The 17,206-nt window shown below is 38.9% G+C and overlaps 1 protein-coding gene across 3 annotated transcripts in view; it reads right to left on the reverse strand.

The window, feature by feature from the left end:
* Window positions 1–17,206, reverse strand: part of GRM8 (glutamate metabotropic receptor 8) — a 458,029-nt gene that overhangs the window by 161,189 nt on the left and 279,634 nt on the right. For all 3 annotated transcript variants that reach the window (XM_029072711.1, XM_029072712.2, XM_029072713.1), the window contains exon 7: window positions 6,969–7,169. In XM_029072711.1, coding sequence (XP_028928544.1) covers window positions 6,969–7,169 — 201 coding nt within the window. The remainder of the gene's footprint in view (window positions 1–6,968; window positions 7,170–17,206) is intronic.

The following is a 17,206-nucleotide window of genomic DNA, read 5'->3' on the forward strand; positions in this document are numbered from 1 at the left end:
ACTCCTACCACTGGCGTGAAAGCTATTCAACTGCAGCCATTCCTGAACTCACAAAACAAGATAGTTTTATTTTCATAAATACGTTTGTGTCGAAGGCTGCTGGAAAATTTATGGACCAGTTATTTTCTGCCTCACGACCAATAAAACATATGTCATCATACTCAGAATTAGAAAGGCAGCTAAAATTTGTGCTAGCAAAAAGCTCAGAATCCAAGGAAGTTTGCTTATCCATGAGCACTGGCATATTGTTGCCATAAGTGGTTGCATTTCAATCATGCATCTGCAGTGCATGTTAAAATTCATGGGGTCTAATTGATTAAGTTCCATAATAAGCAGAGAAATGAAGATATTTTGGGTGGATGCTGATCTTCAAAACTCTCTCATTTTGATGAGTTGCCCTAAACCAGATGTAGCAAAACAGTCTTTCTTTTACCGGGTGCCTTTAATAGGACCAAAGAATTGTTTGTAATGTCACCAGGGAAACAGATACTTTTGGAAGGTTTGATCAAGCAGAATTTTTTCAGAAACTCAGTGGCAATTAAGAAGAACAGATTCTGAGGAGAGGAAAAGGAAGAGGGCATTTTCTTCAGGAAATGACACCCGATATTCCTTTGCACTAAAATTACAGGGCTGTCAACAATATAAAAACATGAATATTATCCAAAATGACCTTCCAGCACACCAGAACTGGTAGCTCCACTTCCATGCTGTCACCAATTGCTGGAAGAAACCGGAAGGCTCTGTGAAATCTAAAGTGCAATTTATTGGGGGATGACACGAAAGGACCTGGCTGTACTCAAAATGGAGGGAATCAATATAAAAGGAAATAAATGAGAAAAGGGGTGGGCCAGATATAATGAGCTCCATTTTCCTCATGGACACTCGAGTACCTACAGGATAAGAGGTTCTATGGCTGACCCAGATTTTCTGGGTGCAACTGAACATGAGCCTACATTCCAGGCATAGTAACAATAATGATTACAATGGGCCAAGTTCTGTACTAAGGTCTGGGGTAGATAAAAGTTATTCAGATACAGTCCTTGACTCACAGAGAAGAGTGGGGTGAGGAAATTGAAGCACTAAGAAGTGAAGTGACCTGCCCAAGGTCACACAGCAAGTGGCAAAGCCAGGATTAGAACCCAGGTAGAGTACCGGTGGGCTGCCTCTGAAAGGCATATTCCCTGGGCAGTTCCGGTCTGCAGTGGATAACCTAGCCTTCTGTCCATTCACTAGAAGAATGTCTTGTGCTATAATGAGGGACGCTGGGTTAGAGCTCCCAAGATATTTGGGGAGAGCTAGTTGTCCGACTCCACCTCCCAGAAAAGAAATAGGCAGTCCAAGCTATAGTTCAAGTAATCGATTGAATTTATTAAGCACTTACTATGTGCAGGACACTGTACAAAAGAGCTTGGAATAGCACAATACCATAGGGTTGGTAGACACAATCCATGCTCTTTTGTCCCTTTTCCTTCAAGTAAATCTGCTGCATTTTATAATTCTCCCACGCTTACCTCCTTGGGAGTTAGATTTAAGTTTAACACATTCTCTCCTCAAGGTGAAATAGACCTTACCAGTATGGCATTTGTTAAGCCCTTACCATGTGACAAACACTATTCTAAGCACTGCAGAAGTTACAAGTTAATCAGGTTGGACACAGTCCCTGCCTACATAGAGCTCACAGTCTAAGTGGAAGAGTAACAGGTATAAATCATTGTACAGATGAAGAAAATGAGGCACAGAGAAGTTAAGTGACTTTGCCCAAGGTCACACAGTAAGCAATTGGCAGAGCTGGGATTAGAACCCAGGTCCCCTAACTCTCATCCCCATGTTCCTTCTACTAGCCTATGCTTCTTCTTGACCCTCTTTTATGGAATTTGTTAAGTGCTTACTATGTGCCAAGCACTGTAGTAAGTGCTTGGGTAGATTCAAGCTAATCAGGCTGGACACTGTTCCTGACCCATATGGGACTCAAAGTCTTAATCCCCATTTTACAGATGATGTAACTGAGGCACAGAGAAGTGAAGTGACTTGACCAAGGTCACACAGCAGAAAAGTGATGGAGCCAGAATTAGAACCCATGTCTTTCTGACTCCCAATTCCATGCTCTATCCACCATAGTGCTTCTTTTGAAGGGCAATCTCTGCTAGCAAATTCTCCAGACACACTATGTCAAAAAAAATGTTAGCCCCATTATCTAGATAGTTCATGTCAGAAATTGAAATTTGAAAAGACAGTTGAAATGAGGGCTACTCAACATTCAATCCAGATGTTGGTGTAGCCCTCCTACATTTCTTGTCATCAAAATAGCCCATCCTTCCTACTGAGCATACCCAATCCACTGGAAGAGCTACATTCCAGCTCTGAAGAATGAAATGCCATTGAATCAACTCATGATGTCTCTGAAAATTCCCCCTGAGCCTGCACTCAGCTGCATGTGTTAAATTGTTAATCTGAAAAGAAGCAGCCTGCAAGCTGAGTTTATACCACTGTTAATGACATGGGGGTAGAGTGCCATTGCTTTCTATGATTTGTCTCTAAATACATCACAACCTAATTTTTAATGGCAGCAAAGCAAGAAAGGATGACTGGGGTAAGGGGTAAGTAGGGCCAGAGAGGAACAGATTAGGGTGCTTACTAAGAATATTAGATCTAAAAACCTAGTAGCCCACAGTGTCTCTCTCAAAAAACTCCCTCCCCTCCCAAGGGTAATCAGTCCCCATAACTGTACCATAATACAGCACATTGAATTATTCAGAGCTTTTATTACCCAATAAAAAAGACCCTAGAACTGTTGATGTCTAACATCAAACTTGACTGTGAAAGTGGGGAGAGGTTAGGGTCCTCAATAATGTTGGTAGGAAGCCCATAGCTGGATATGCTGATCAGATTTTGGGGGGATGCATACGAGACAGCATTTCCCAAAACTTCCTCCCTCTATTTCCCCTTCTCTAGTGTGGGGTCGACTCATTTAATCAATATTTTTTTTTATTATTCCTTACTGCAGTGATTCCTCTTTCCTACAACCAACAGCATAGAAATTTGTCCTATGTATTCTTTAAGAAAAATGGTCTTGAATCCTTGCTTGTAATGTATTTTTCCTATGGCTCCGTTTAAAAACAATATTCATACTTTGGAAACAATGTTCTGTGGAAAAACAGCCTTAGAGACTGGGCTATTTTGACGAGAGATGAGCCACAGAGGTAGTCTTTCACACCCTCCCTGAATTGAGTACATCCAGGTGTCTAGGAAAAATCATTAAATTAAAAGGTAGGGCACCTCTGGGAACCTGATTAAGAAGAATCCATCATTTTTAAACTAACTCCTTGATTAAATTCTAATATAATTATAAGAGTTAATAACCTTAAGGGAATAAGTCAATCCCCCATTATAATTTTAGGGTGGATCTAGGCCAATGGCACACATCAGCCAAGAATAATCACCGTAATGGTGTGGAAGTGATTCCATTATGATTCTGACCTCATTTTTAATTGCATCGTTCAAATGTGACAGGAGAGGTAATAAAAGAACTAGAAGGTGGACTCTTTAAGTACTGAAGTAGTAAGTCACCACCATCTCCATATACAGCTTCACATTCCTCTTTTCCAAATGGTAAAGGTTAGCTGAAGATTTTGTCATCCTGTTCCAGGTAAAGGTGGGTGAGGTAATTGTTTAATTTTTTTCTTTTCTTGGCTTCAGATCTCCTTTGGCAATGAGATCTAGTTTGACTTTACTCAATCTGAACTCATCAGTGGTAGCCCAGAAATATTTAAAAAACCCACCGACCATTAAAGATGCTCTTTAACAATATAGACTCTATTAATAAATTATGAATGAATAGTCTTTCTCACTAATTAATGCTTGATAGAATTATGACTAATCAGTCTTTTTGTTGTTCCTACTTATCACTGAAATGTTGGGTTGCTATTCTTTCTTCCAGGCTAAAATGGGACCTGGAAACAGGGGTGGGGTAATTCCAAACTTCTCACAGGAAATAAATCCCAGGTTGAATACTTAATTTTGTTGGGGGGGGGAGGGCATGGAGAGAGAATGGATTTAAGGAAAAAAAGTCCTTCTTGCTTCCACCCACCACAGCACTCTAGCTCCAAAACGATCTAAGCCACACACCTGACATGAGCATCAACATTCCTAGCTGCTCTTGGGATCCAGGTGTGTTGACCTGGCCCTGATGTTAGAAGAGTTTTCACATTTACTTGGCATATGTTCATGACTTCATGATGGAATTTCATTTTGAGGTGATATTCCCTTGTCTTTGAACTTATTTTCACATGAGAGAAATGGAAAGTGCATTGCATTTATATCCTCAAATTACTTTTTTGTGCACTTTCAAGGAATATAAAAGGAGATATAAATATATATGTACACAGATGCATATACAGACACATATACATGTGTTTGCATGTATCTAAATATCGTGCCTACCTATTCCACACTTCTCTCTGCTGTTCAGGTATTCTTTCTAAATGATATTCTGCATGTGTCTCTTCACTCTTCAAAAACCTCCTGTTGTTACCCATTCCTCTCTGAAGTATATGGGAATTCCTGACCAACAGCTTTAAGGCACTCCATCAGCTCTCTTCCTCTTACCTATCCATTCTCTTCTTCTACACCCTAGCTTGTAATCTCCATTCCTCCCTAGCTTACCTTCTCTAACGCTTCGTTCTCAACTCTACTGTCTACAACCTTTGGCTGATGCCTTTCCTGGATGCCTGGAACTCACCACAACTTCAAATCTGCCAGACCAAAGTTCTCATCCTCAAAACTTTTGAAATCCCACCTCCTTCGGGAGGTCTTCCCCATGTCTCCCCACGTAACATTCTTCCTACTACCCTTTCAGCACTTTTGTACTTCCTTAGCACTTTTGCACTCACTTCTTCTCATTGCACTTTAGTACATATTATTTTTACATATTCTTATTTTGTGGTCTATCATCTTATCATGTATAATAGATTAAAAGGTTGCTTGTTAAGATTCCTGAAAATCACAACTTGGTGGTGTCAAACTTGAATTTTGATAAATGCCTTAGTTTCCAATTTATAGAAATAGCATTTTGGTCAGTAGAGATCCAAATGGCAACTTTAAAAAGCTGTTTTTCTTACTTCTCTGGTTTGAAAGGTAAAGACATCACAAAAACCTACAGAGAACAGATAGAGGACTATTGGAGGGCTTATGCTCAAAATTCATTATGGTGCAGAATGTTTAGCAAACCTTTACGATAAGGGAGTTGGAAGAGACAAAAGAGCTTTGCTTTAACCTTTTGCACCAAGTTTCCTTATTCTTAATGTCATATTCATTCCTCCTTTGTCCTTCTGCTCCCTTCCCAACCCAACCACCCTCCCACCATGCCCTGTTTCATTGATTGGTTCCCAGTGACAATTCAACTAATCAGTGAATATTCCCTGTCCCACTTCTACCTCCATTGCACCTTCTCATCTCCTCTGTAACCTCTTTTAAGACTCTCTTAAATGTTTAGTTCACTTGCTACTCTGAAAAGAGGGCAGCAGGCCCCGTGGAGTCACCCCAGATCAGTGCCTCGACCCGTGGCATAATTCTAATGGGCTCAAACACTCACCCCACACCTCACAATTGATCAATGTAATGCTTAGAGAATGCTAGTTCTACTGAATTATAAACTGGGTACATTCAAACTCATAAATCAAACATCCTGTTTCATCAGACAAGTGAACATCTAAGCCAAACAAATGAATTAGAACACTTAATAATTTCAACTTGAAAGATAATTGCTGGAAAGCCAAAACATGAGCCCAAGAAATTTCAGAACATCCTTCCACATTGCTCCCAGCAATATTTCAGCACAATCTTTCTCCATTGCCCATTCATTTTGTTTGAGGATCTTGAGCATTTCTCATTCAATTCCCACTTTGTTCAGATGTCCTTAAGAAAGGATTCCTTTCCAAAGATTCCAAAGAAACCACTTTAACCACTAAACCATTAAAATCAGAATGTACACAAACCAAATGGTAAGTCACCTGAAGCGAAAATGAACTTCCACTTGGAAGCATAATTGAACTGGGGTCACTTGAGTGTACGTGATAGAGAGAACAGCACTGGGTAACTCGTTCAAAGATATGTCTGTTGTATGGATTACATCCAATGAGAATAAAGTAAATAGACTAGCCATCTATCATTTCATGTGAAAATAATGGCATAAGTAATCTACAACCACCATGACGATTTTCCATGAACATAAAGAACATAAGGTTTCAGTAACTCTGTTACTACATAAAGGAGGTTTGGTTGTCTTCACCACTAACACTATAAAATACTGTAAATTAAATATATTCTGTATCAGTCATTTATGACCGCAGCATAAGCAACAACAAATGCATTTCTGCATGAGGAAGAACCCATCTGTGCAGTATTTTAGGCAACATTGTTTCAAAAGATACAGCTCTTGGCTTCAAAGTAACTAACTCATTGAGTGAAAAAACAATGAGAGAGATGCACCAGAGCCTTTACTCATCAATCTGAATATGCAAATATCTATCAAATCAAAATTATCCACCGTTCTTAGAAAACCTGCCATTTAAAAAGCTTAGAAACAGTTTTAAAACATAATTTCTACTATCCCGCCCCTAATAACGGCACAAACAAAACATGCTGAAAGGAATTTAATCTGTTGTCAATAGTTTCTCATGAATCCTCCAAGGTTTTTCCAAAAGAGCAATTTTCAAGAGGAATATTCTGATTGACAGTGGCTTATTTTTACCTTCTGCCTCTTTCAGGAGCAGCTTAATGGCACCATAAAAAAATACGCTTGAGATTTGAAAGCAGGTGGAAAAACTCACACTTCTGATTAAAAAGAGAACAGCTTCTAATCCTGTGCTTTCCACTGTGCCTGTAAGTGTCTACTATATATAGAAAAAAACACACCCTGTCACTTCTGAAGTATTTAGAGACCAAAAGAGAAAAAAAACCTCATAACTTACCATTAAAGTTTACAGCCCGAATGTAACTAAGTAGCTCTTTACCATCAATCGTGCTCATTCTTGGACAGAGGCCGATATATCCCGGGCAGAGATCTTTGTGCATATTGTGCAGTGCATAAGCCATGGAATAAACTGCATCAATTACAAACTGGACTTTTCCTTCTTGCTCATAGGATGAATCCCGAGCAATCCTCTCCAGACCTACGAAAGGGAGACAGGAAGGTCATTCCATTGTGATTTTAACCTCTGTATCCATTCACAATAAATTGTGCGATTCAAATAAAGAAATGAAATTGATGATTGAGGCTTCTATGATTTTTAAAAGTCATCTGTTTGTGTGTTTTGTGTTCAGCCTTTGATCCCTGTGTACTCGGGTGGGTTATTAAACTATATATTGAGTTCTTGGATGGTGAAGAAAGAGAAGTGCATTAAAAAAGAAAGGTTTGAAGCAAAGCGTAGAGAATTGTATTTTCACTTCATTCCTAGATTATTGCATTTTTTGCCATAGAGAGTTTCTGTACTTTACAGTTTTGCAGGGATCTAGTCTAAGTAAAAGGTCAAGGACCTAGCCTGTCGATGAGCAACTTTCATCCAGTGAGCTTTCAGTGGGGTCTCATCTTCAAATTCAATAAGAAAAACCATGGCATTTGTTTAGCACATACTATGGCGCCAAAAACTGTACTAAGCACTGGATAAGATAAAAGGTTATTGGTTAGACCCAGTCCCTGACTCATAAAGGGAATGTGTCCACTAATTCTGTTGTATTATACTCTCCCAAGCACTCAGTACAGTGCTCTGCACATCGTGCTCAAAAATCCTGTGGCTGGTTGATTAATAGGGCTCACAGTCTAAGTGGGAGGGAGCCCTATTAATGCCCATTTTATGTATGAGGACACACCTCCATTGAGTAGTTCAGGGACTTGCCCAAGGCTCCACAGAAGGCAAGTGGGTGATCTGAAATTAGAACCCAGGTGTCCTCATTCTCAGACCTGGGTTCATTCCACTATTCTATGATGTTTTTCTTTGAAAGGGAAGTGAAGGTGGGCCCTCTGTTGCCCCTGAGCAGAGGAAAAATTGGGATGCAGAATAAAGGAGTGAAAGTAATTAAATAGTTTACTTTGCATTCATCCCACTGCTTGGCACATTGCTCAAGACACTGAGCACACTGAGTAAGTGCTCAGTAAATAACATCCCCGCCATAACTAACTGAGGTAAACATGCAGGATTTTTGTATACTGTGGTTTTTCTGGGCTGCATATTAGGTATGAGTTTATTCAAGTCATTTTACATATCAAGGTTCAAGGATGCTGCAAGAATCCCAGAAGATGTTATAATAATGACTTCATTTAACAGCTTTCAATTTAACAGAATATCAATATTACCAAAATTCCCTGAGACAATCACCCACTTGCTTTTGTATACTGATGACTATATATGTACCATATATGACTATATATTCCCAAAACTGGTCCACAAGGACAAATGGTGAAGATTAAGGTTAAGAGTCAGGGCAGGAGTATAGATTGAAGAAAACCAAAGGCAGGCATCAGCTGCATCACTGAAACTTATATATAGCCAAAGATTTGTATTGGTAATTCAGAGTTGAAATAATAATAATAATAATTATGGCATTTGTTAAGCACTTACTATGTGCAAAGCACTGTTCTAAATGCTGGAGAGGATGCAAGGTGATCAGGTTGTCCCACAGGGGGATCACAGTTTTCATCCCTATTTTACAGATGAGGTAACTGAGGGACAGAAAAGTTAAGCGACTTGCCCAAAGCCACACAGCTGATGAATGGCTGAGCCGGTATTTGAACCCATGACCTCTGACTCCCAAGCCTGGGCTCTTTCCACTGAGCCACACTCCTGCTCAGAGATGCACTGAGTGACAGAGAAGTAGAAAATCCAATAATAAAGGCCTCCTTTGCCTCGGGGAAGTAGGCAGGAATTTGTAGAATCGAAGTGGAATAGAACATCAGGCTAAACAGAAGGTAATGGAATATAACTTTCTCCAAGAATGCAAGCTCTCAATCTACAGTAGATGTGACTCTAAGTTCTTGAGCACCAGCACCACAGTTGAGTGCTTACTGTATGTAGGACTCAATTCTAGGCTCTTTAGAGAGCACACAGAATAAATAAGAGATATGGTCTTTACTCTCACAGAGTTTGCAATATAATGCCATGCTATTTCAATCAAAATTATGTGGAAGCCATGTTAATGTTAAATGGCAATACAGAATAACCAATAATGAGGTCTAAGAACAGATCTTGTTGCTACAGAGCTCTGCTAAGCTGGACAAATATAGGAAACAGTGGACCCTGGCATACCCTCTCACAAACCACATACCAGGTGCTGTATGGTGATATGAAATGTGCTAAAAACAGATGGAGCCACAACTTCAAACCCTGGGTCATAGCTAAGAGCCGCTGGGAAAAAACTGTGGTAGACAATCCGACCCAACGGGCAGCAGTTAAAGGCAAAATGGCTCTTTTTGAGCAGCAACATCAGGAAGACCATGAGCACAGCCAGCATTGCCAGAATTACTTTATTTTACAAACAACGGCTGCAGGCTGTTGATTTTGTGGCAGCACAGTCCCTACTTGGTGCAAAGCTGGGCAGAGATTTGGCATCAATTGGGCTAAAAAAGCAAAGGCCCTAAAATAAATTGGAAAAGACTAGGTTGGCAAGAAAGTTGACTTTGAGCAAAAAGATCATAAGGTCAGGAGATCACTTACAAAAGCTGTAACAGTTTTCTGATATGGAATGGGGACAACAGAAAGCTCTTCAGGACAGATTTTAAGCTCCTTGAGGTCAAAGATCACATATACTAATTCTCTTGTACTAATTCACTGTACTCTACTACAGTGCTCTGCAAAAAGCAGGCACAGAATAAATACTGCTGGTTGATTGTGTAATCTGTGCTGAATGCTGTGCTACCTGCTTGGGAGAGTACAATATAATTATTAGACATGATCCCTGACCTCAAGGAGCTCACAATCTAGAAATTAAGGTACAGAAACTATTTACAGATGGGAGACAGAAATAGAATAAAAAAAGATAAGTGCATAAGTGATAAGGAGCTCAGTGATGATTTAAATGGCCCAGAAGTGCTGAATTGGCAGCTGGGGATATAAGGTGGATAGATTAGAAATCAATTAGGAAAGTTCTCCTGGAGGAAATGTGATTTCAGAGAAGTTTTGAAGATGCAGAGACCAGTGATCTTTTGTAGGAAAAAGAGGAAAAGAATTCCAGGCAGGTTGGAAAGGCTAAAGTGAGATGTAGTGTGGCTCAGTGGAAAGAGCACAGGCTTGGGAGTCATAGGTTCAAATCCCAGCTCAACCACTTGTCAGCTGTGTGACTTTGGGCAAGTCACTTAACTTCTCTGTGCCTCAGTTACCTCATCTGTAAAATGGGGATGAAGACTTTGAGCCCCACGTGGGACAACCTGATCACCCTGTATCCTCTCCAGCATTTAGAACAGTGCTTTGCACAAAGTAAGCGCTTAACAAGTGCCATCATTATTATTATATAGACTGTGGGGGAGGTGATTACTAGACCCAATTGGTGGTCAGCTGGGGAGAAAGAGAGTGAGATCTGGGGTGAAGATGGAGAAGAGAGTGGATAAGTGTCTTAAAGCTAATGTTCAGAAGTTTCTGCTTGATGAGGAGAATAATGGGAAACCATTAGAGGTTTTGAGGAGTGTGGTGATGTATGTAGAATGTTTTAGAAGAATGATCTGGGCAGCGGAGTGAAATGTGGACTGGAGAGGGAAGCAACGAGAGCTTCAGAGATCTGCAAAGAGGCTGCTTCAGCAGTTAAGGTAGGATATGATAGGTGTATGGGCTGCAGTGTTAGTCATTTAGATGGAGATGAAGAAAGGGGGATCTTTTGTAAACAAGGACAGACATGATTTAGTGAATGACTAAATATGAGAATTGAAGGGAAGAAGGAATCAAGAATAATACCAGGGTTATGGACTTGATTGATGGGGAGTCCACCATTGCTTGCCTGTAAAGAACATTTTTTGCTACACTGTTGCATTTGCTGTTGCATGCCCTGCCAACCTTCCTAAAATCTGATCTTTCAGAGCAATCTCTCTGCTGACTGTCATCTTCCAGGCCAGAATCTATTTGCCAGAGTGATCCATAAACAGTCTTCTTGTTTTGTTGCATCGACTGAGACTGTTTCTCTATTTCTTTATAACAATTCTCCTGACCTCTCTCCTTTGTAACCTCTCTCCTTTTATACATCCCATTTCAGTCCATAATATAGTAACTACATGCTCCTCTCATGTTCCTTTTAGCGAGGCTAGATTGCTTCAATCCTGGTGATTTGACTGTGTTCCAGAACCTTGCTTTTAGTAAATTTCTTCTTGCCATCTGATGTTGAGAAAGTCTCATAGGCGACTCCGGTTAAATTCCTCAAGGCAGCTCCATGTATGATAGGTAGCACCTCCAGATCGCACAGTCATATAGAAGGTTGGATAACCTTTTAGGCAACTTCAACTTGGGGTTTCCAACTCCTGTCTAACAATTTCCCAAATGCCTGCTTCTGTTATACTTCTGTTTACTATTTCAGTCATCAATCAATCAATGGTATCTACTAAATACTGTGTTCAGGGCACTGAATTAAGCATTTAGGAAAGTGCAGTACAACAGAGTTGGTAGATACGTTTCCCACCCATACCGAGCTTACATTGTATGTATGTAAATCATTGGAACTTGAGACTTTTGGATAGCAGAATTTGGTGATGGCACTAAATTCTGGGCTGCCAATGAAAATCTTTTAATTATATGTGACTCTTCCCAGGCACTGCCTATTATATAGCCTTCAGGGTTTGTTTTTCAGGCTTATAGCCAGTTCATAGTATGGTGAATCTCTGTGAAGAAATTCATAAGTATTTTCATATTTTACTACAGAAGTCATCAGAAAGCACAATAATCAGCATCCAGCAGTTCCTGGATGATTATTTTACAGGTTTTTTATTATACTTGTTGCTTGAATTCATACTGTGTGTAGGTCTGTTGATCACACATTATCAATCTTTTCTGATACACTCCCTAACCCACTTAACAACTGCCACCTGGCATAATGCAGTCTAGAGCAAGATATTTTCAACCCCCAAAGTACTGTCACACAGATTAGTTAAAAACATCTGCAGCAAGTATAATGTTCATTGTTAAAAAGAGTAACTCAACCATAAGATTTTCCAGCTTTCAGAGCAAATATTGGTTTAGGTGAATCTAAATGAATATTTCTGAACCAAGAAAATGCTTAAATAGCATTTTAAAAACACGGTGGGATTCATGTGTTTGCTTGAAGTGTTAAATATTGCTTGCCTGTCTTCTCACCCTACAACTTATGGATACCATTATGGTTTTTACAATACCATAGATTTCACCTCACTTTCTCACTCTGATTTTTTCCTTCATCTAAGTGAGTTTATGAAGCTGACAGTGACTCATCAACTTAATTGACTGTAAAATTTCATTATGCTGTAGTTTCTAAAGTTAATGTCAATGTATAGCTACAAAGCACTCAATATTATTGAAGTTTTATGAGCATAAGTCATCGTCCCATAAAAATGTTTCACTTTTATTAATTTTTTTTTAATCCTACATTCATTATAGGCTGTTACCCTGCAATTGTTTTTAGGGCACCGAATGAAAACTAGCAGTATACCTTAAATACTTGCATAGTGGGAAAAAAATCCAACTTTAAATAAGTTAGCAAGGCCTTAATATATTCTACAATTTCTTATTTTATCTCACCTTTGAAATGCAGTAAATCCATCTTGGGCTGAGGAATTTGGTATATACCTGATTTAATTTTCCTTCTAGAGCCCATGACTGACCTTTCAGTCTTAGAACTCCTTCTAACTAACGCAAGGAAAATCCTACTCAAGTTTGGAAAAATTCTATGTGCCAGTTGGAGTTTTGGATGTTGAGTGTTAACAGTGCCACATATTTCGGCCTCTCAGAAGTCGTATGGTTTAAGGTCTTCCTCCTGACAGAATATTATTATTATTTTGGACTTTCTTCTCTTTCTCAAGGGTCAGCTTGAATTTCTAACTCAAAATTTAAAATGGTTTTCTTTGTTTTAAAGATAGCTTGAAGTATCCAAAATAAAAATAAAATTTAGCTGTGGAAAAGGCTTAATGTTTGATGCTTAATGCATGAGAAGCAGTTTGGCCTGGTGGAAAGAGCACAGGCCTGGGAGTCAGAAGACCTGGGTCCTAATCCCACTTGTCTGCTGTGTGACTTTGAGCAAGTCACTTAAATTCTCTATGACTCAATTATCATCTTTAAAATGGGGGTTAAAACTATGAATTCCATATGGGACATGGGCTGTAGCCCATCTAATTAACTTATATCTAATCTACCCCAGCACCTGGCATTTAGTTAGCACTTAAAGATCATTATAAAAATAAAAATAAAAACCACCAAAAAAAATGCACAACAACAACAACAGAGGAATGGGGAAGAAATATCCTGGAAGGGAAAAACTCTCAGTTTAAGAAACAAAAGCATTTCTATATTCAACTAGGCTTGTTAAATAGCTTGTTCAATAATCAGTTGTACTGGCTGCAGGAGCATGTCTTTTACATATTGAAACTGACTGCTTCACTTGGAATTGTTCAGAGGAAGGTGGGTAGAGAGGAACAGAAGTATAGTATGAGACTTGTTGCTAATTAGACCCTAAGGGTATAAAGAACATAATCTAAGAAGTCACTCAAAGTCATTTGTATATCTTTGATAAATGATACAAGCAGAGATTAGCATAACATGCTACGTTATGTTTTTCCAGTAATATGCTGTCTTGCCAGCATGTGCTTGATACCATTCCACTTCCAGCTATAAATCAATGAAAACTGCATTACACATTTAAAAATAATTCCTGCTTGCTATTAGTGCTATTCAGCACTAGAAAAAGTGGGACATTTATTTACCATTTTTAATTTGACTGTTGAAGGAGAAGGTGGAGAGTCTTGAGTTCTCTGGAGGAAGGTGCTATATAAATTCAATTAATAAATAATATTATAAGTACAGTAGAAGTAAGAAAAAATGTCAGAAAATGCTTATTTGAAAGCCTGCTGTGCTTTTCATTTCTAAGTACTTTAAACACCACTATTACCCAAATATTAATATTGCAGTTTCAACCACACAGAAAGTAATTTGCCCGCTTTCCTCCAGTTGCAAAGAGTTGTAAAAATAGGGGCTGGAATACTGGAAATGAAGCAAGAGGGAAACTGACTTTATATGAAGACTCACCCCAGTGTTCAATGAAAAGAATATTCTAGAGCTAATTAAAAACAGACACAATGAAGTTGCATTCATCATTTCAAAAATACTTTAAGCTTTGTTTAAGATTTACAGTATCATTTCAGTTCTTCTTGCCATTTTGATTAGAGTCAAAATATAAAATCAATGGCTAGGGGAAATTGAATATCAAAAGTATCTGGCTAATCTCAGATTACTGCTACTGTGTCATGTCTTTTACCAGTTTTGTGAATTGGTTAAGACAATCTGGTTTAGGCCAATGCCTGGTTTTCTTTAAAGTCCCAAAGATACATGCAGTGTTAATTTACTGAAGCATCTTATAAGTCTTGCAAAAGTACTTGAGTAAGGAAGATGTTTTAGAGTTGTTTGGAAAATGGTCATAGTTTTTCAACAAAGTTTATAGGAGACATTAAAAAGTTTCCCTGGTTTCTAGTTGAGGATGGGGTCTGGATCACAAAGAAAATTTATTTTTTGAGAAGCAAGGTGGTCTAGTGGAAAGAGCACAAGAATGGAAGTCAGGAGACCTGGATTTTAATTCCACCATTTGTCTAATACGTGATCTTGAGCAAGTCATTTAACTTCTGTGCCTCAGTTTCCTCATCTGTAAAATGGGGATAAATTGCTTGTTTTCCCTCCCCTTAAGCACCATGTGGAACAGAGACCAGATATGACCTAATCACATTGCATTTATCCCAATACTTAGTACAGTGCTTGATATGAAAGCACTTAAAAAGTATCACAATTATAGTTATTACCATTATTTTCCTATGAACAAATGCAAGTCAATGGTTATTTCTTCATGAGGCAGTCTAGCTTTTGTGGAATAAAAATTCATGTTACATTAGAATCTTCACAGGATACATCCTAAATTTGGTGGGGTTTCATGACAGGTTAAAATTGAGTTTGCCGTCTGTCCACCTGATTGACTGAATTTTGGGCTTCTCTCTGCCACCTCCTGCAACCTTCCTGAGATCCAGGGGATCATGGGGATCAAGCAGATTTGTTTTGGGGTGAAGAGAGAAATCAAAGCCACCAGCACTTCCTGGCAACTGCAGATTTCCAGGTTACTTGGATAGCTCACAAATGGATGTTATCACACTGCAAACCCACCAACCCAATCCATAACAACGGGACACTTTTCAGTCCTACCCCTCTGACTGCAACCAGAAATACTAGTAACAAATCCCCTTAGTGCTAGCTACTTTAATCATAGGCCCTGTGAAGACAGGTACAAAGAGTCTTAAGCACTATTCAGCAACTAATGAAGAACTGTACATGCTGTGCATGCTCAGTGGATACTGTAGATAATGACATTGGCGAACTGTTTAAACCCTTTTCATTATTTCCCTTTCCCAGAAAATGCTTTCATACTATGAATATCATATGTATAATATATACATATTATACATACATATATAAAATGTAGAGTAGACCACATTTCTTTATAACAATCTTAACTGTAACCTGGGACTAATGTTCTCCAGGAAGCAGAGAACAAAAGATCCTGCCTCAATTCTAAATTTACCCCTTGTATATACTAGAGTTAGGACTAACGTAGTCTGGGTAGATACAAAATTGGCCCATAGTCATTGTGGCTGGACTAGTTTACAAAATAGATGGACATTTAATGGTTTTATATAGAGGTATAGCTGTTCTGATGTCTTTGGGAAGAGAAAGCACTCCAAGTAGAGGAGGTACAACAGGGAAAGATATAAAGTTGTTAGCCCATAGGACTAGTGGGGAGCTTTAAAGATATTTTGGGAGTGTATATTTAAGAAAGAAAGATCTCCTCAAGAGAAAAATCAGAACTAGCATGGTCCTGGGAGTCAGGATGTTTTGAATCTTAATCTCAGTTCCACCACTTGCCTGCAGGGTGATATTGCACAAATTACTTTACTTTCTGGGCCTCAGTTTCCTTAGATGTAAAATGGGGATTAAATGCCTTTTCTCCCTCTTGCTTCTAGGAATACTATGGGGATCAGGGTGTGTGTCCAATCTGCTTTATCTTGAATCCACACCAGAGCTTAGTATATTATTTATTGAAGACTAAAGAACCTCAGAGATGCACCCTTCCTTTCAAAGTAGACTTCATTTTTCCAATTTCTCAAATGAAAGCAAAACAAGACAAACTCAAACCACAGCTCCAGACTCCAACTGCTATGCTGGGGACATTCTTATCTCTATTTCAGTGTCATTGTGGCATATAAAGTAGCATCCAGGAGCTAATTAGAGGAAAGAAAAAAAGGTGTTTACCAGAGCTGTGGTAGAATGGGGCAACCTAGTTCCTATTATCAGAAACCTACTTGACACAGGCATTTACAACATTTGGAAGTGAATATCTTATTCATGCTTCTTTTTCTATTTTTTTATTTTCATCAAAAATAAGAGTAGCATATTTCTCCTTTGAAAATATTTTCAAAGAGTAATGGTTCATTTTGGGCTGACAATTTTGCCAGTAATCCAGTCCTGTTCTCCAAGTGTGTATATTATTCTCTGAAAATAGTGAAGCACCTTGGGTGCTTTAAAACTTTGAGGCCATTACTTAGCAAATTACTGTTGCAGTTCATTAAATGGCACCCCAGTGACTTGAAAGAATAAACCCACCTCTGAAAGTGCCTAACTCATTCCAGAAAGTAATTTACACTCTGGCAGAAACTGACATCAGCAAAACACCTGACCCCCGGTTTCAAAGGAAAATGACAAAACTTTACCCTTGTTCAGAGTCATTGTCGACTTTAGGTTTTAAATCTAGAAATCCAACAAGCCTGCCAATTTTTACCCTATGTGTGAAATATAGGTCTTTTATTTTCAGGCAAATGATGATCTGAACCAAGCCCAACTACTAGATGTCTCTACTTCAAGAAGAGCAGGGACCCCTAGCACCTGAGATGGCAAACGTGCAGAGGCCGGGGATTAAGCTAAATACTCTCCACCTCCTTCTAACCTGCTGAGCC

The sequence above is a fragment of the Ornithorhynchus anatinus genome, chromosome 10 (genome assembly GCF_004115215.2).
Source record: "Ornithorhynchus anatinus isolate Pmale09 chromosome 10, mOrnAna1.pri.v4, whole genome shotgun sequence".
NCBI classification, from domain to species: domain Eukaryota; kingdom Metazoa; phylum Chordata; class Mammalia; order Monotremata; family Ornithorhynchidae; genus Ornithorhynchus; species Ornithorhynchus anatinus.